Source organism: Leishmania panamensis (assembly GCF_000755165.1).
Source record: "Leishmania panamensis strain MHOM/PA/94/PSC-1 chromosome 33 sequence".
NCBI lineage: Eukaryota > Euglenozoa > Kinetoplastea > Trypanosomatida > Trypanosomatidae > Leishmania > Leishmania panamensis.
The window spans coordinates 154,299-173,445 of NC_025880.1; the positions used below are offsets into that span (position 1 = coordinate 154,299).

Here is a 19,147-nt window from a genome sequence, read left to right on the forward strand (position 1 = left end):
AAATGAATTGTGGGTGGGGGGTTATTTGACGTCGTGCAACACACACGCACACGCACACAATCGATGCACGTAATTAGAGCAGAAGACAGTCCACGAGCCCAACACGAAGGCGTCGATCGTTGTGAAACGACGGGAGGGAGGTGAGGAAAAAAGAAAACCAAAGTGAGCTGGCATCCGAAGATAGCCTCCGCGGAAGAGGCCAGATGGTTTGCTAGTGTACATATCAGCACTGAGTAGTGAAAAGAGGAGGATGAAGGAAAGAGGCGGCACCTCTGCCGGTCATCGCCACAATACCACACGAGAGGAGCAAAGAGAAAGAGGCGCTACACACAGTCCACTTCCACGGAAGCGTCCGACTCACCGTTGAGACGGTCTCGCCACATGCCTTCGCGTGTCTCGATGCTACGGCGAAACAACACTTCATCCTCCACGAGATGCGTCAGACGGCGAACGTCCCACAGGTTGCGCAGCAGTGTTTGCCTTGTGACTCGCTCCTCCAGGACGATCTCTTGGCGTGTGACAACGTACTGCTGATCGCAGAGGATGCGCGCACGAGGGGAGGGAGGCGGCAGGGTGGTGGCGGTGGTTGTACTCCTGCTTGCGCCAGCAGAATCATTAACGTTGCTTGTCGCTGCCACCTTCGCACTGCTGCTCGCCGATGCTTGCTCACTGTCATGCTCACGTGTCATTAGCTGCAGCTGCCTATCAATGCGCGGACCGAGAGAAGTGAGGAGAAGATTCATGCGATGCTGAGCACGGTCCTGCTCCTCGATGCGCTTCCGCGCCAACCTCTTCTCCATTGCCACCTCCATCTGAAACGAAGATGAAGAAGCACGCACACTACCAGGTGCTTGAAGATCAGCAAGGCGCTGCTCCTTCCAGGAGGCAAGCCTATTGTCGAGGTTGGCGAGCTCCTGCTCCACCGTCAGAGCTACTTCCAGCGGCACAGCAAGCGTTCCATTACTGGTTACTGCAGCTGTACTTTCCACAGTAACATCTGCGCCAACGCTCGCCTCAGCGCTGCTCAATTTGCGCGAAGCAGAGGTGACTGTGTGAGGAATAGTCGACGTGAAGTGTTCCTCCAGTGGGTCTGAAGGAAGGCAGCGGTGGGTGACAACGACGGCGTGCAGCACCGGCTCGTCGTGGCCCAGCTCAGACGCCACATACTTAAAGATCCTGAGCTGGTGCATGAAGAGCGCACGAAACTAGAAGAGCAAGCAAAGAGCGTGTAGGTAAAGCGGAAGTGCTCGCGGGTGGCCTCGACGTAGGAAGGCACACGTCACACACTGTCACGCGCAAAGCTAAAACGAGGTCGCTCTCGCGCTGAAGTCAATGCCGTGAGAAGTAGCCGTAGAGGACGCACAAGTTTCGCGCTTGCATCGCGAGCTCGAGCAAGTCTCGTGAAGGCATCCGCAAACACACATAGTGAGAGAGAGAAACAAAACAACGCACACAGACAACAAGAGGCAGTGAACAGACGAGACGAAGCGAGACGGTGAAAGACGAAGAGGACCGCTGAGAAATTCACACACGGCACGTGTCCGCTGAGATTCGCACCACCGCTCACTGTGGAAACGACAACAACGGCGCGCGTCATTGGTGCCTCGGTACCCTGCACTGCGGAAGGTGAAAGTAAAGTGAGCGTTTCCAAACATATCAGAGACCGCGCGAGGCACCTGATGTCAAAGCCGCAGCATGAGTGCAGAAGCGCAACCAAAGAAAGTCACGTCCCTGCAACGGTCTTTGCTACGATGACTGCTCGTGCTCCGTCGAGGGACTTACGTATGAAAGGGGTACACAGCGTCTATGCTGCTGCTAACGTTGTCTACTGCGCTGATTACTCGTGTCTACCCACGTAGGGAGCGAGCATAGCCGCAAAGACGCAGTAAATAAGCCCACACAAGCACCCCTACAGATAAAAGAGAGCTCACCAACAACCGGAGAGGGCAGCAGTGGATGGCGTCATTCTCGAGTCAACGGCTACGCAGCCCCCACGCAGTGTTATTGAGCGTGCAGTCACAGGTATTCACAGGCATAAAAAAGTATAAGCAACCCAGTGAGACTCTCATAGTGACCGCAAGTAATGCTGCAACTGCACGGCTCTATGGATACTGGCATTTGCATCACTGGGCATTGGCACTTTCTTTCGGCAACGTGTCCATCCGCCGTGATACAGCAGACGAGCTCAAACTCCGCTCTGCACCCGGCCCCCTCTTCCACGGCCTGTCGCAGGCCCATTGCGTCGCGCGAAGCTGGGCGAGACACGCGCCACAGCAATGTGCCGGCCCAGCCACCCCGACACGGCCCCCGCCCCACTCCACACCCACCCCACGCCCCCACATCGCGTCGGCACCCCGCCCACCATACGGGTGGCGCAAACACGCTCCTAGTCGCAGGCCGCTCCGATGCAGCGCCGTCCAGGACCCGGCCGCCGACATCAGCAGCGATACACCGCCCTGACATCCCTGCGTCGTGGGCGCTGGACCCCCTGTCACTACCAGAAGCGGCGCGGCACTGGGCAGGGAGAGGGGAGGCTGTCGGGCTTCCCCACAGAGAGAGGGGAGGTGGGGGTGGGTGCCGGATCCTGGGAGACCGCGCACGGGGGCGGCATGTCGTCAATGGCGAGGAGAACGAAAAAGACGCGAAGCGAGAGAAAACGCGAGCGTACGTTTCACACTTGCACGAGCCCTTCAGTGCGGATAAGGCTGAGGAGAATAAATACCTGCGGCTCCTCAAATGCTGTGCGCTCGCCGGTGTGCCTGGGGCCCGTTGAAGGTGTGTGTGTGTATCTGCGGGGAAGGATGTGTGGTGAAATAGGTTTGCCGCGTGATGGCGGTGACGAGAGAGGTGAGGGAAGAGGAGGTGAGAAGCACACCACGCCTCTTCCTCAGCACCCTTCGCCGCTGCCATCGCCGAACCGCACATCAATCCAATAGGAAAGGTGGGGGGCACATTGACTAGTTCATCTTGGACTTGCCGTACTTCTTGTACTCTTCGATGATTGCCTTAGTGGCGGCCTTGGTGTCGACAATCGGCACGGGGTACGACGTGGTGTACTCCCCTCTCTTTCCCATGTCATCCCGCTTCTTCGAGTAGTTGGTCGTTGCTTTGTCCCTGTCCTTCGCACAGTACACCTCCCACTTGTGCACCACGCTCGGCGGCACCTCCGCCAGCTCAGGCACCCACTGGAAGATGAACTTGCAGTCCGGGTCAAAGCGCTCTGACTGGCGAAAGGCGTTGAAGGTGCGGAAGTACGGCTGCGCGTCAGCACCCTGGCCCGAGGACCAAAGCCAACCACCGTTGTTGTTCGCGACGTCGTAGTCCACAGCCACTGTCGCAAACCAGCGCTCACACTCGCGCCAGTCGATCCCCAACACCTTGACAGCAAAGTTGGAGATGACTAAGCGGCAACGGTTGTGACACCATCCGGTGGCAGTCAAGCATCGCACGGCGGCGTCGACAAGCGGTACACCAGTGCGCCCCTCTTTGAAGGCCTCAAAGTGCTCTGCCTTCCAGTTCCACGTGTAATTGTCGTAGGACGGCTGGAACGGCGCATTCTGCTTCGGCTGTGTCGCCTTCATGATATTCTTTTTGCCAAGGAAGGAGTTCAGCTGCCCTTGCAGGAGTCGTGGGCGCGTGAAGGCCAGCATCGCATAGAACTCCCGCCACACAAGTTGACGAGTGAAGGGGTGCCCAGTGCCGAGAGCCTGCACACTGGCGTGCCACACCTCCCGCGTCGACACCGTGCCACACTTCATGTGCGGGCTGAGGTGCGATGTTTTGTCTCCTGCAATGTCGTCGCGAACATCCGCGTACCTCCTCAGTGTCTCCACGCACGCCAGTCGTTTCAGCCCCTCTGCACGGCCGCCGTGGTCCTGCACCTGCGGCATGTGTGTGTACAGTCGAGCAGGGTTCACCAGGTGATGCTCTAGGTGCTTCTTCGGCTGCGACACCAGCATCGACTGTACCTTCTTCACGTTTCCCCGCAGCGGCTCCGCCACCCTGTGGGCGTGCTCCGCCATGAACTTCTTGTAGAACGGTGTGAAGACGCTGTACGGTTGATCGGGGCCTTTGGCCACGTCATCCAGAGGACGCAGCGAGTAGTCGTGCGGCCCTGTCACGCATACAATGCCATGCTTCTCCGCGTAGTCCCGCAGCAGCCGATCACGGGAGAGAGCAAAGGGGGTGTAGTCCTCGTTGAATCCAAGCACTTTCACCTCGTAGCCACTATCACGGATGCGCCTCAAGCACTCCTCATCACTGCCGCGCAGGCACACCAGACCGTTACTCAGCTGCGCCGCACCGTCCAAGTCCACGAGGGACTCGCAGAAAAACTGGAAAAAGGCGTCGCCAAAGTACGGGTTCCTCTCCTTGTCGCACTGAATCGGGTTGAAGAAGAACGCCGTCAGCACCGAGATGGAGCGGTGCGCGGCCTCGTCGCAGAGCGCCTGCAGGCCGGTGTTGTCCACCACACGTAGGTCACGGCGGAAGAGAAACAGAGCCACCTCCTCTCGCTCTGCGTGCGACCTCTTTTCTGCGGCCGAGGAGCCGGTGGACGGGGAGCGGCTGCGACAGCGCTTCATCTTGAGCGACCGTGCGGTGGCGGCATTGAAGGTAAATGCGCGTGTACGGCTTGCACCACCACCCTGCGAGATCAGAGGGGCGAGAGCGAAGTAGTTCTTTGGGCCGTAGCGTATTAGAAACAGTGAAGGTTTGTGGCGCCAGGGATTCGGGGGGGGGGGGTGTAGAAGCGAGAAGGTAAAACAGCGCCCCAGCAGTGTTGTGACGAGCGAGCTGTTCTTTTTCTGTTTCCTGCGCCGTTCTGCCTATGGAGACACGTGTATGTTCCTGTGCATGTATTGTGCCTGCAAATGTGTGTGCACGGGTGCGCCCACCGCTGCGGATTCGAGAACTGCTGAAGCGGGGAGAAAAGAAGGAACAAATGAAAGAAGAGGTCGAGGGGTGGAGGAATAGAGACTGTACAAACAGCGCCTCTGCTAACGTTGTCGAGGCGGAATGAAGCCCGCAAGCCACCACGCTGGTAACGCACCATAGTACTCATCAGTCATGCGGGAAACAGGGTACACTACGACTCGCACCTCCTGCGTTGTCGATGGTGGACAGTGGCTCATCGTCGGCTGCATCTCTGCCCACTCGACTGCACATTCAAATCGTGCACTCTCCGCGGTGCCAAGAGAGCAGAAATGAGGGACGCCATGTGTGTGCCACTCTGCGAGGAGCTCGCTGTTCACCTCATGTGGATCCCCTTCTCCGTTTAAAGCGTCGCTGAGCAAAGTCCAGCAAGGGGAAAATGAAGGAGGGGGAGAGGGGGATCATCAGCGTGATGGAACAAGGCAGTATCTGCTTCGCCGCCACACACACACACACACACACACGTCCACAGAAGTCTGAGGACAATATGGGCCTGCACGCCAGTTCGTAAACGCCACAACATCCGCTCCTGTATCGCTCGTAACCTTTCACTCTCCTGCAAAACACTTCCTGTCTTGCACTCCGTTCACGGTGGAAACCTAGGTAGGGGCACGCGTGGAGCTTCCGTGATATCCGGCTCACACCGCACTCACAGGCAGCGGTGCAGAAGGCGATGAAGCGGGTACGCAGTGGACCTAATGCCTCCGGCAGCCACCGGCGGAACTGCGTCGTCACAGTCAGCGTGACGAGCTGCGAGATCACAGTCCTCAGCAGCCGTGGACACCTCCCCGCAAAACACAGCCACGAGCACGCGCAGGTTCCCAACAGAAGTCGCTGGTATACGTGCCGCCGTTGAAGGAGCCGACATTGACCTTCTGTCGCTGTGGCTGATGGAGAGGATGGTAGGTGTGCGCAACAACAGCAGCTGGACCAGCTCCACAAAGCTGCCAGACGCCCCGGGAAAGTGCTTGGGCACTCGCACAATACTGGGCGACGATTTCATGCGCGTAAGCGGTGCTACTTTGTAATCCTCACTCACGCCTGCCAACGTGCCTTGTCCTTGTGCACGCAACCTTGCGACTTCATCTGCCCAAGCCTGCATCTCGGCCCTGTTCTCAGAAGGAAGCAACAGAATGCCCAGTGTTTCGCTGTACTCCTCCATCACAATACCCTTGCGTTGCTGTAAAACACGTAGCTGCGGTGCACCCCAAGCACTTTCGCCGCCGGTGGCTGAGGCAAAGTGGGCATCACACGCACCTCGAGAGCGACGCGACCGCACAGGCGCTGCCGTGAGCTCCAGTTCTTGCACCTCTACCACAGCACCAAACAGCGGGAACAAGCGGGCGAGAGAAAGGGGCAGCGCACCCACTCCCTTTGTGCGCGTCGCCAACACCGATGCCGGCGCTGTAGCACACGCGCACTCAAGACGAAGCTGAGCAACGATGCTCAGTCGCTCTGCGACGACGCCTGCTGCCAGTGCCCACATCCTCGTAGCGGAAGAGCTGAGAATGCAACGAACGACCTCCTTGCGCTGGCGACGACTCGGACGCGAGACTGCACTGCGGTCGGCAGCCAGTTGTGCCGCCACTGCAGGCACCTGATCAGTTTCAGGCATCGCAGCTGCAGCTCTCACGCCTGTCACGACGTCACCTCGCTTTCTAGGTATCTGGATGTTGTAATGCACTTCTCTCGCACTGCGGTGAGCAGCGCGGAGACGACGAATGGCGCAGCGCTTCTCTGTAGCGTCGCTCAATGCAAGCATCGACAACGGTGGGGTGGAACATACCAGTCTCTCTGACGTTGGTATTGTCTTCGACGCCAGTGTCACCGTTGCGGCTCCCTCCTCTTCTCCTGTTTCACTACCCGCAGTACATACCGCATGCATGGCTGGTGAGAAACTACCGCGAGTACCAGTCCTAGTCTCGTTGTTGGAGAGTGCTGTGTACCAGTAGCGACGCAACGCCGAGGCCCGCGAGACCCTGCGCGAGTTCCGCAGAATCTTCCGCGTTGTACACCGCCGTCTCCAGACATCGCGCCGGGTTTGAGAAACTGTGGTGGCCGTAGTAGCCCGCAAGGGAGGCTCATGCAGAAGCAGCCGTTTCTCCTCCATTCGCGCGTGTTTATGAGCGCCCTTTTCGCCATCCTGGCCAGCGCCGCCGCCGGTGCTGCGCAACGCTGGCATGGGGTCGGAGCGACTGCGCTTGCGCTCCTCATCCTCCTGCAGACGCTTAGCACGCAGCTCTTGATAGCGCGACGTGAGCGTTGCAGAAACCGCCATCTCGCGGGACCGCTGCATCTCTTTCGTCGCCAGCACCGCTGGGAGTTGCGTGTGGGTTGTGAGCACCGTTGTAGTAGAGACTGATGCATTTTTTGATTGATTAGCAGCGGTGCGGAGGCTTGAGGACGCAGTCCCTGACTGTACGGGGGGTTCCTGGGACGTGCGGGAGACATCCAGCGACAATCCCCTTCTCTTTGCCTTCGCCTTCTCGCGTGCAGCGGACTCGGTCTTGTGAGCCTGCAGTCCCAACATGAGCGGATTCACGCCGCGCTCCACAGCCTCCACTATCTTCGATGGTGGCGCCGTTGAAGAGGTCGATCCATGGCGCCGGTGGGCTTTCGCTACTGCAGTATGCTGTGCTGCGACAACAAAGCCGCGGTGGCGCGCGAGGAGGTTGTCTAAGACAGAGCCGGGATCCATGGCGAGGTCGATTCTCTGGCGAGTGGGTTTTGCGCGCAGACGTCTCCTTTTCGCCTTCTCGTTTGTAACTCGGCGGGCCAACCGCCGTCCTTCACGCGTCGCTTCCGCGGCTACCAGCACAAGCGGCTGCTCCGGTCTTGGGTGGCCAACGTGCTGTGGAGAAGCGTTCCGTGGCAAAGCCGCCGCGGCATCTGGTTTTTCAAAGAGGCAAAAATAGGGAGAGAGCGGTGAAGACGTAGGCGAGTACGCAAAGCACAAGAGGGGAGAACGGCATTTAGGGCATGTGGCGCGTACGAAGTTAAAAGGGGGACAGTGAGCCGCAGGGCGGCATATGACACCACCTCGTGCGATCTCCCCTTGCGCAATGACATTTCCTCTCGTAGCCCTTGTCCTCAGGCAGAAAAGTAATGCTTGGCGCGTCATCGAATGTGTGGGGGGGGGGTTTGGGGGGAGGAGGAGGGGGTACGCACGTGAAAAAGTTATCGTCGTGTGATGGATGCGGTGCACCAAAGACGTTGGCTAGCCCCAGAAGAAATGGTGCAGGTCAGTGATGAGGAGCTGAAACCACCACGTCGTCATGCATTTGGCTCCTCATTCGCGGCGTCGACGCCTCGTCGCTACACCCACACAGGGGCCCTCTCTCGTCGTGCAGCGGGCTGATGTGGTTAAGCGTGGGTGGACGTGTGGAAGGTGGTGGAAGGGGGGAAGAGGAGTCCTCAGAGCCTCACCAGTTCTTCGAACGAAGGGCAGAAGAATTGACATGTACGTACGTATGTGTGCATTTAAGCACTGCCTACCTCCTGCGGGTGTGGACACCATCCCACAGATCACGTCAAGCGTACCACCGTATGAGGTGGACCGGTGAGCAGGACAGCGGATCGTAAAGCAATGCCTCGAGCTCCCGCACTGCACGTCCTTGCCCGAGGTCAAACACGCGCTGACGGCGACTGCAGGCTCGCTTTCGCGGCACCTCGTCTCGCTGAAGCAATGCGCTGCGACGAAGAAGATCCTCCGCTACCTCAGGAGGGGCGAGCAGATAGTCGGGTGCGCAAGCAGCAGCAGCGGTGTCACCAACCAGAGAGACGGCACTCCAGTGGACCCCGGGCGCCGTCACAGACGACACATTTTTGTCCTCGTTGGTGAGAGCGGCAAGACTGACGCCGCCGCTAGCCTCGCTCGCTGTTGGCGGGAAGCAACACCACACAGGTGCCACCACGCACCCAAACCGCTGGGCAAAGAAGCCCGACGACGACACAACACCGATGCGTGTCACTAACGGTACGCGCAGCATACGGTCACCTCTGTGCTGCCACCACTGGCACTGCAGCAGGATCACTCCCGTATTGCTGTGTAGGGTGGGGAGCAGGCGATCGCTGTGTGCTGCGCGTACAAAGACACGACACGCCGCATTCGAGGCATTTCCGTAGTACTCCAGGGTGTGCAGGTACGAGGGAAGAGGCGCGCTCGCCAGCGTCGCAGCGGTAGACGTGCCGTCCGTTGAAGTGCGACTGCGCTTCGTACCCCACCTCGCCACCCGGGCCTTTCTTGGTGTGGGTCGGCTCTGCTGACGTCGCCGCTGCTGCGCCGCGGCCGAAGGGCGGGACAGCCCGTAGTCCAGGGGGTAGGCAGGATGGCCTAGCAAGTGGAGGAGGGTAACGCGATCCTGAAAGCCAAGCGCACGGCACCGGCCGCGCAGGGCAGCACCGCTACGCGTTGGTTTAACCGGCGAGGGAGCCATGAGAAGAAACCCAAAGAAACGCCGAGCCAGATGGAAGTGCGCGCGACGCGTCTGCCACGACACTAGGCACATTCGTCGGACCGAAAGGGTGGTGACGGCCTGTGTCACACCTGGGGAAGCTGCAGACCGAGCGGCGGTGTCACCGATGTGCACGCTCGGCGCATGTCTCCCGCTCGCAGGACTGCAGTAGAGCAGCGCAAGGCGCCACACGCACGGAGCTGCAGTTCCTTTTCCGGACCTGTTGCAGTGCGGATCTAGTAGAAACGGTGAGGAGAAGCTCGGGTACACAACGAGGGAGAGGCGTGATGATTGCCGCGCAGGCGACGAAGCCCCCTGAGGATGTCCATGCGCGGCAGCTCTTGCATCTGCAGCCCCCGAACCGCCGCTTGGTGCGGTCTTTCGGGGAGAGGACTTGAACGGCGTTCTCCTGCGAACGCGCAGGTCACTGCGGGAGCGAGGTGGGCGCAGCTGCAGCCGCCGGTAAGCACGGGCACAGCGCTGGAGAGTACCCTTGAGCGTTGCCAGCGCCTCAGGCTCCGACTCTGAGGAAAGCGCCGAGGGGTCGCACCGCCAGAATTCAAACACAGAGGCGCGCGCCACGCTCAGCGAGCACGGGTTCCAAAATGAAACAAGCTGAATTTGCAGCTGTGCCGTAGCGCGGCGCGTGAAGTGAACCGGGGCCTCACTGAATAGAAGAACATCCACGGCAGTGGGCGCAGCTTTGGCGCGCAGTGAGGCCACCAACACCACTGGCACCACACGCGTGTGACGAGAGAGTGTGCTGATAGAGCCACGGCACAGATCGGCCGTCTGCAGCGCAGCATCACCGAGGCACGCTGAGCCGGCACCCCACATGTGTCCATGTACGACAGTTGCAGAGGTTCGTCGGGTGCGCTGATGGCGTGCCGTCGGAGAGAGCGCAAAGATGACCCCAGAAGGTGAGGCGCTCACGTCCTCTGCATCAGGACGCAGTCCAAGTGCTTCAATGAGGCTTGCCAGCGCAGGCGAGGCAGCAGACGCTGCATCACGCGGCGAATTTGGTGAATTCCATACTGTACCAGTAAATGGCCATTTATTCCGCGGCGTCAGTGCATACACGCAGTGATGTGAGAGATCCGCGAGCATGGTCGCAGCTAAGACAGACGCAGACAGCAACGCGTGGGACTGTGCGGACTGGTCATTCCGCACAATGGGGCTGCGGAAGAGCCATTGACGCTGCTGCTCCGCAAGAGCAGTCGCCCAGCGCTGCAGAAATCGATGATCTTTTCGCGTGGGCTCATGCGGCATGGCGACTCTGGCCTCGCAGGACGTACAACAGCGGAGACGCGCTGCATGGTGGGTTTCACAAGGTGCCGTGGAGCTGCGCGCTGCACCGCCGCCATGCTGCGAGTGTATTGATGATGTCGTTGTCGCCAATGATACGTGCGTGACACAGGGCTGAACGGCAAGTGACACAATACGGTAGTGGAAACGCTTCACCAGCCGCGAGTGCGATGGCAGCCACTGCGTCACCATCTTCTGGGCGACCTCGAAAGGCAGGCGTGCTTTGCGTCCCAGCGCTGTAGCTCTCATCGTGTGCTTTCCAGGCCTGTAGCAGCGGCAGAGCCCAACCGGCCGTCCGTACTCGAGTGCGAGTTGCCGAGCGAGGTGCCGTCGCCGCGCCACCGGACGCCGGCGGTGCCACAGCCGACGCCGACGACGCAGCCAGAGGGCCCATTGCGCATGTGACAACAGGCGTTGATGGGTTCGCTTGATGCGCAGTCGCCGCAGCTTGGCTTGCTGCTGGGGAGTTAGGACGGAACTTTCACTGGTCGCGCGCTGCGAGATGTCATCGGCAGAGCTGAAATGCAACCCCGGCTCCGTCATCCAGAGGTAGGTGCGGTCGCGAATCTCCTGCGCGGAAAAGCTCATGGCGAGTACCGGGGCACCGCTGCGACTGCCACTCGTGGCCAAGTATGGAAGGCTGCCGGCAGGGTAATCGGCACCACCCCCGGCACTCTTTTTGGCTTTGCGCGCCATCCGTTGCTCTCGTTTTGCCTGTGCCTTGACTTCCTGAAGGACGCGTGACACCGGCACATTCGCGGAGGCAGGGCGGCGGTAAGCCGGCGTCATCGCGGCCGTGTGGGTCAGAGGGGAAGAAGAGACGGCTTCCTCCCAACTGGCATTGGTGTGCATCCCTGATGGAACAGGAATAGACATCTTGCGCTGTAGTTGGGTTACGGCTGCAGGCTGCCGAAACAGAAGGGCCGAAAAGGCGGCGACATCCGCTTGGCGCTCGTGGAACAGAGCAGCAGCATCCATGTCTTCTGAAAGTTCAGAAATTCGGTTGGCTCAATGGCCAGCGCACTGCAGGAGCGGAGCACAGGGAGGAAGAAGGAGGGCGCAGGAAGCGAAGGATAGAGATAGAAGCACCAGGATTGGGATGGGAAGAGCGCGGGTTGGAGAAGTCCCATCAAGTCACTTCCAACGCTTCTCGCGAATGCAGTCGGGCGTAGAAGCATTCGCAGCTATGACGGCTAAGCTCTGAGCGGAGGGGGGAGGAGCAAGGAAAACCCGAAGGATCAGAGATGGTGGTGCAGGACGCTGCGTTCGTCTTACGTCGCTCGACCTCTTCGTAGGTCGTCAACTAGCCCATTAATGGAGCGCACTGTGACGCACACACACGCATATATATATATATATATAATATACGTGTTATGCTAGAAGAAGCAGAGGAGATGGGCAAGAAGGCAGGAGAAGCAACGCCAGCGTGTGTGCAGGCGCAGTCATCGCACGAACCTCAGTAGCGTCACTTCCCCACCCCGCTCCTTCCAAGGGCCTTAACTTCACGCTAGTGCACACTCAGTAGCGGCGTTGCGTCAGTACGCCGTGACTGGAGGGGGACCATGGCGCTCCCACTTCTCCAGAAGGGCAGTCATCTCGGCAGCACGCGGAATACCCAAGTGCTTTCCAGAAGACGTCACGATGAACACCGGCAGCAAGTGATTCAGTTTTTCATGAAAGTGCACCACCACCTCGCGCAGCAGCACTGCTTCAAGCTGCCGTTCCACCGAGATCGCCTGCGACGCAGCAGCCTCATTGGAGGGACGGAGGCTGTTGGACGTAAGCTGCGCCAGTGCCACAGCACGATGCTGCGCGCACGTGTACTCGTAGCAGCGCAGCAGTCCTTCATCACCGATGGCCTCCAGTTTGTCCGAGTCACTTACGTAATCTCGGACTGCCACCCAGCTGCTGCTTTTCGTCGCCGCCTCCACACCGTCACTCAACGCGGGCAGAAACCAACGCATGCCCAACTTCACCTCCTTTGAGTAGGAGATGGCATCCAGTGAGGTCAGCAGGAGTTGCGACACCTGCCGCGCCCTCCCTTCTTCCCCGCTGGTGTCAGTGCGTGGCAGAGGAACGTAAAAGAGACTCGGATCCGTGTTGGCCTCGCGAGTCACCAGCGCTGCCGCCTCGGCAGCAACAAAGGACTTCACTCGCTCCAGGAGAGTGCCACTAGCGTCGTACTTGTGGTCCGCCACGTCATGTAGCATGCCCACTAGTATAATTCTGTAGAGCATTCCGGCCTTCTCCCCTGGCGTCACGCTGGCGGCGGTGTCCATGAAGTACAGTAAGATTGCCTGTTCCGTCACTTTGCGCATGTGTCCAAGGCCGTGCGAAGCATCACGGTCAGCGCAGGCAGAGGCCACAAAAGAGGTGCAGCGAGCCCACAGCTCGTAATGCAACGCCTCCATGGATGTGAGGGAGGGTAGGCCTATGTCAAGGAGGGAAGGGAAAGGAAGCGGAGATGGACGTGTAGTGAGGTACGGAGAGAGGGAAGAAATCAACTGCTCTTGTGCCGCGGATGGCTTCTCTCCCTCTACGACGCACAGAGTGTGTGGCGTCGCCGTAGTCGTGGCGTGTCTGGGGATGCCTCAGCCAACGCACAAGGGCAACAATGCGATGCAGATGAACAAATGGCACGCGAAGAACCTCAAGGCGCAGAAAAGAGGGGAGGGAAGGGGGCGGAGCAGAGTGAGAGCGCAAAGCGCATCACCTCAACATCGCACGGAAAGGAAAGAGAGAGAGAGACGCATCAGAAAGCAGTGCGACTATGGGTGACTTGTGTGTTCCAGTCAAAGGGCCTCTTCACTGAAAGGTCAAAACGCAACCCGACATGCAGACGAGGATGAGTTCACGCGTGTGTGTGTGGGGAGGGGGGGTCAGCGGGTGCCGCCGCGGCCGCCCCTCCCAAAAATGTACATCCACATGATGCCCGAAAGGGTCAAAAAAACAAACAGTGCCGCCACGTACGTGTAATACTCTTTGGTATGTCGTGGCGTGTCTCTGTACTCCTTTCCGCCAGGGCAGAGCAAGAGGGACACACTCGCACATGGCCACAGGTGTTCGTTGGGTGGTAGTCTACAGTGCGCCAAGTACCCTTCAAGTGATTGCACTATACGCACTGGGCACCATCCTCCATGCAGGAAAGCAGCTCTATGTGCTCCACTGTGGTCACTCCACACGCCTCCAACTCCACCGAGTATCGTGCCAGGAAAGACCCCAAGGCTCCGGCCTCACCTACATGCGACAGCCACTCAGCTCTCCACGCCAGAAGCTGTACGTAGTGCTCCTGAAAGCAGCGCGCCACGCAACGGCGCACAAGAGGATCCACAACAAACGGCAGCTGCATCAGTGCGGCCTGCTCGCGCACCGCACCGCAGCACTCCGCGTGCCGCGTGCCGTGCGCCACATCCTCAGCAGCGTTTACCGCTCGCAAATGCCGACCGCGACTGAAGACGAGGTACATGCGCAGCCCGGTCAAGAGGGGGTGGTTGGCCGGCATGAGCATCTCCAGTTCCTCCAGTGTGTTGGCGCAGAGATGAATGAGCTCGGCGCTGAGAGTAGAGCCCAGTCCTCTCGCGACCGTCGAGTAGGCGAATGCTTCCAAGCGAAGCCGAAGCCGCAGAAAGTGCGTAGGCAAAAGAGTCCGGGCGACGCACGCGTCGAGGTCAACGAGGCGTCGCATCGCTGCCACCATCGAATCGCGTGCTTTCCCTGAGGTTTCCGCTTCATCCTCACCCTTCGCCAACTGCACTGGAATGTCATCCAGCTGCAGCTGCAACTGAGCGGCAACGGAGCTCCTTTCTTCCGTGGCGCTGTCAGCCTCACAAGTCCTTCGCCGATGGGGACAGTGCTCCCCATGACGGAACACTGTGGCCCATTCCGACGCGCAAGTCGCTCCGAGGATGCTGATGGGCGGCTCAGACTCCCCCCTGATATCTGGCTCGTAGATGAGCTGTCCGCACTCGCCGCACAAATGCCCATGTAGCAACGCGGCTTTCCGTTCGCACAAGTGGCAGCGGCACCGAAACCCAAGCATTTCAGCCAGCTCCGTCTGGGATACTGTCAGGGCTGTAGTGGCAGGCACGTACGACACCGTGATCTCCTCGCCACTCTCGATGCCTCGCAGCGCAACTAGGGACACCACGACGCCGTCATTGTCGCCGTCGTGGAGACATCCAGGTGTCCTGTCGAGCACAAGAAGCGCGTTAGGGATACACGCGTGGTTGAGGTGGCGCAAGAACAGGAAAAGCGCCTTGGCAGACACATCGCTCGCACACAGAGAAGTGTACGCAGCGACGTCACACTCGCCGGCAGCTCGCTTCAGTCCTGCTTTGACGCATCTGTGATGCTCATCACGCTCCTTGTGGCAATACGACCGGGGTGGAGGGTCAATGCGAAATTCATCTATGCCTCGCACGTCGAGAAGCAGCTGAGGAGCAGATGGAAGAGACGCATGGGCCTCGCCTCCGCGCCAGTTCAGCACTCGGAGTTGCGATGCGTCGGCAGTGAAGTGTGAGTTGCAAGAAGTATTTTTTGGTCCCGCCTCCGTCTGTGGCTTTCCGGCCCAGTCGACCGCCACCCGCGACACGCACGGGGAGGGCTGAAGAACAGAAGCATCGCGCATCACAAGCGCGGCCCACTGGCGCCAGCCGCCGCACAGGAGATCGGGGAAGCGGGCCAGAAGGCCAAGAAGCTGCGCTGTCGCGCTGCACTCCACATTCTCTATGATAAGCGGCACTGAGTCTTTGCGCTGGCGTGCCCCAGAGCTCGGCACGGCGGCCACTTTTTTCGAGACAGGGGCAGTCGTTGTGTCTTCTTGGCAGCGCCGCGCACTCTCTTTCCAGATCCGCAGTCTGCGCTTCATATGCTCCGTGGCGGTGGCGACGTCGCTCATGGCCTCGGTGCCGCCTTGACAATACACCCGCACCTCCGCGTCGGCCACCGTGGCAAGCGCGGCCTCGCGGGCGAGTAGCTCTCCCTCTCCGACAGCGCCGATGGCCACCAGACCACACCCAGCGACGCTGCGGGTTGGATCAATGCTGAGCTCCACATTAGAGTGCAGAAAAAACTGAGCGCACCCAGAGAATGATGACGATGCGCCAAGGAGTGCAAGCAGGAGAGTACGGATACGATCGAGGATGTGCTTGTCGGCTGGCGCGGCGGCAGTGTGCGACGCAGCGATGCGGGCCACTTGCTGAGCCCCGAGAATCTCATGCACCGCACTGAGAGAAGCCACTGCCACTGCCATTTCCGCTTCGGCTACAACTGTGAACTCGGTCGCTGTTGTTAGCGTCCGCAAAAGTGAATTCGACGCCAGTTCTACGCTTGCCTCGGCGTACATGTGAAGTAGCTCCCGAATGTGACCATCGGGAAGGCAAACAGAGGGACTGGGCGTGAGAGAAATACGACCATTGACATGACGCCACACGTCGTACAATGTGACCACGGCATCTCGCATGGCGTCATCGCAGCCATCCGCATCTGCGCCTGGCGAGCTCGAAGCAGCGGATAGGTGCGATAGCACGATATCAATATGCGCCTCTCTCTCATCGCCATTGCTGATGGCGTCACGATTTGCTCGAAGCACGGTTGTCAACGCTGCGCCAGTGAGCTGTGGCGGTGGTGCAGGAAGCAGCGTAGAAACACGGCAGTCCGTCAGTGTCACTGTGCTGGGGTAAAGTCGGCGTCCGCTCTCTTCGTGATCGTCGCAATCGGCCTCGCCATTGAGTGGCATCCATGGGTGAGACGTACCGCGTACGAGTAGCGCGCTTGGCATTTGCCGCAGAACGGCAGACAGCTCGCCGTCTGAAGGAATCGCCACACGCTCAGCCAACCATCGACACACAAGAAGCACAAGACAGCAGTGGAGATATGAAACTGACGCGTACACGGAGAGCTCATCCCCGTCACTCCATGGACAGTCTTTTCTGGAGAACAAGGCGGTGGATGGCGGCGCCGTGGAGTTACGCAAGCCGCTGGCCACTACAGAAAGCGAACGCAGCAATGACAACACCGCCATCGACGATGATAGCAGCGGTTTATCACTAGTAAGAATCGCCGCGCTAGGCGAAGCGACATCGTCGTCCCACGTGTCGCGGTAATCCGTATGGGCAGTGTTCATGGCGGTTAGCTTGGTAACGCTGTGTCACTGGCATCGCTCATGTACGTTGACAGTCGCATATGTCAGCGAGGGCTGTTTTCCTTTCGCTCGTCCACGTCGACAACAGAACGAGAGAGGGGAGGACGAATGCCACGGAAGAAAGAGTGTGCTCAAGAGGTACGATTGCAGAAGCGGGGCCGCATTGATGGCGCCACGGATGAATTTTCTCCCGTGCTTAGCGTGTTTGGCCAATCGAAGACAAAAGGAAGGAAAGGAGAGCGCAGCACGGGGAGGGAAGGGGAGGGAAAAAAGTGGAGCGTTGACGAAGAAGGGCAGCGCATGGTGTGCACGCAGATTTTCACGGTGCACATACACGCATTCGCGAACGCAAACGGTACCCCGCTTTGCGCATACAGATGTGCAGGCGAGCACACACACGCACGCACGCGCACCGCCTCGTTCACAAGGCACAACCCCCTCCTCGTCCTCCTCCCACAGTACTGAGGAAATGGGAAAGGAGAGAAGTGGTGGAAAAGACGCACACTCGCGCGTTACGAAGACACAAGAGAAAAAAATATGAAGTGAGAAGCAGCGCTGCTGGCTAAACAGCGCATGTAGTGTGTCACTGTGGTGGAGAGAGGCCAACAGAGGGGGGAGGGCACGGCGAGACAAGACAGGGATGAGTGAGGGAGACAAGAGTTTAGTGCGCAGCGATGGCGGACGCACGATTTTTGGGGGGCGCGCCCGTTCCACCAAACTGTCTTCCCTACAACGGCTCCGAGTGAGGCATGTGCCGGCCACTGCTGATGCTGGTCACCCAGGCACAGATAGGCACGCACACACACACGTAGTGAACATCAAGCAGTCGGCGACGGATAAAAAAGAGGAAATATCGCTCCTGATGGCACCACAAAGGAAAAAGGCCGACCATACGCGGGTGCGGTACGCCACCGCATCGACGGTCACCACCGTCACTGGAAGGGCATTGAGTGACCTTCACAGCACCATCCGATTAACCGCCGTGCCGTTTGAGGAAGCGGCGGTTGTTCCAGCAATGGGCGATTACATCAGTGAAGGAGCCACAAAGCAGAGGTACGAAAAAGAGCACTGAAATCGTCAACACAGTAGCGAAAAAAAAAAGAGTGAACGTGTGAGATTGAAGAAGCCCGAAGAGGGAAAGGGGGGGAGGGCGGATGACATGGCATACCGTGGGCTGTCTCCAACGCCAAGGCGTGCAGAACAACACGCAGGCAAACAAGAGCAGCGGAAAGCCACGCCCACCTCTCTCCTATAGAATCGTATAGAGCAAAGAAGTGAATGCCAAGAACATAGGCAGAGCGCAACCACCCGCGCGCGCGCGAGCAACGCGGCGGCTCAATAAACAAGAAGGGAGGGTCTGGGACGGCGGGATGGGTTGAGGAAGAGGACGAAGCTGAGGGGGAAGCGGCAGCCAGCGTTTTGTCGAGGGTTGTGCTGCATAGCGCGAGTACAACCCACAAGTCGAGTGGGCAAGCAGGCCATGTGGCTCCAAAGCGTCGCCCTTCGCCTTAGTCTCACGCCCACCTCCCGTTCCCCCTCCCTCCCTTGATGTCATGCTCGCTCTCGCCTCTCTCGCACCTCCAAGGCACATTGCGAGCGGCGGAAGAGAAAACGCAAAGGCAAAACAAACGACAGAGAGTAACGGAGAGGGGAGGATGGAAACATGAGCGAGAAGGGCATGCAAGACAAGCGAGTTGGGGAAAGCACAGCAGCGACAGACGAAGAAGCACTCGTGAGTTTGCCAGTCGGCTCTTCAGAAAGGGGGGTCACAAAGAGGAGCGGGGCGTACACGCCGTTATCGGAAAAGGACACGGGTGGCCCGAGAACACACTGAAGGGGCAAAGCTGAACAGAGCAGTACCGCTTTGCCGGTACACCGGTGGAATTCGGAGGTGCGGCAAACGAGAAGCGCCGATATCAGTGAACAAGGAAGACGAGGACGTTGCAAGAACAAGGTCCAACACACTGCGCACAGCAACGCATGCCCTCCTCCTCTCACACCTCCAGACCCGCACCGTAGTGCCAAAACGCTTACGTCCTCCAGCATGATGAATCCCCTCTGGACTTTCTCGTTGCCGCTCACACGCGCCTGCCATTTCCAGCAGACGAAGAGCGTATTAAAAGGCATCAACGAGCGAGAGGAAAAGAGGCAACAAGATAGAATGGATCCCCATTCGGTATGAGTGTGGTTGCGCTTCCTCCAGCGCCGCCACACCGCTGACTCTGTGTGTGTGTGTGTGTGCGTGTGTGCGTGCATCTGTCGTCGTCATCATATGGCACAACTTAAAGCATGTTGGTCTTATCGCCATAGACCC

The 19,147-nt window shown here is 59.2% G+C and overlaps 6 protein-coding genes across 6 annotated transcripts, besides 1 other annotated feature; all 6 read right to left on the reverse strand.

Moving 5' to 3' along the window:
- Positions 1 to 323: 323 nt before the first annotated feature.
- LPMP_330470 (hypothetical protein) lies at positions 324 to 1,190 on the reverse strand (the record flags this gene model as incomplete). The annotated part of the gene is made up of 1 exon (XM_010703838.1): positions 324 to 1,190. The coding sequence occupies one exon, from the start codon at positions 1,188 to 1,190 to the stop codon at positions 324 to 326; it is 867 nt and encodes a 288-aa protein (XP_010702140.1).
- Positions 1,191 to 2,157: 967 nt separating this feature from the next.
- Positions 2,158 to 2,560: a repeat region.
- A 397-nt stretch (positions 2,561 to 2,957) lies between these two features.
- On the reverse strand, positions 2,958 to 4,583 carry LPMP_330480 (deoxyribodipyrimidine photolyase, putative; the record flags this gene model as incomplete). The annotated part of the gene is made up of 1 exon (XM_010703839.1): positions 2,958 to 4,583. One exon carries the CDS (start codon positions 4,581 to 4,583, stop codon positions 2,958 to 2,960), a length of 1,626 nt encoding a protein of 541 aa, XP_010702141.1.
- Positions 4,584 to 5,581: 998 nt separating this feature from the next.
- On the reverse strand, positions 5,582 to 7,630 carry LPMP_330490 (hypothetical protein; the record flags this gene model as incomplete). Its single annotated transcript, XM_010703840.1, has 1 exon — positions 5,582 to 7,630. One exon carries the CDS (start codon positions 7,628 to 7,630, stop codon positions 5,582 to 5,584), a length of 2,049 nt encoding a protein of 682 aa, XP_010702142.1.
- Positions 7,631 to 8,462: 832 nt separating this feature from the next.
- LPMP_330500 (hypothetical protein) lies at positions 8,463 to 11,669 on the reverse strand (the record flags this gene model as incomplete). The annotated part of the gene is made up of 1 exon (XM_010703841.1): positions 8,463 to 11,669. One exon carries the CDS (start codon positions 11,667 to 11,669, stop codon positions 8,463 to 8,465), a length of 3,207 nt encoding a protein of 1,068 aa, XP_010702143.1.
- A 557-nt stretch (positions 11,670 to 12,226) lies between these two features.
- Positions 12,227 to 13,102, reverse strand: LPMP_330510 (hypothetical protein; the record flags this gene model as incomplete). The annotated part of the gene is made up of 1 exon (XM_010703842.1): positions 12,227 to 13,102. One exon carries the CDS (start codon positions 13,100 to 13,102, stop codon positions 12,227 to 12,229), a length of 876 nt encoding a protein of 291 aa, XP_010702144.1.
- A 701-nt stretch (positions 13,103 to 13,803) lies between these two features.
- On the reverse strand, positions 13,804 to 16,470 carry LPMP_330520 (hypothetical protein; the record flags this gene model as incomplete). Its single annotated transcript, XM_010703843.1, has 1 exon — positions 13,804 to 16,470. One exon carries the CDS (start codon positions 16,468 to 16,470, stop codon positions 13,804 to 13,806), a length of 2,667 nt encoding a protein of 888 aa, XP_010702145.1.
- Between the last annotated feature and the right edge of the window lie 2,677 nt (positions 16,471 to 19,147).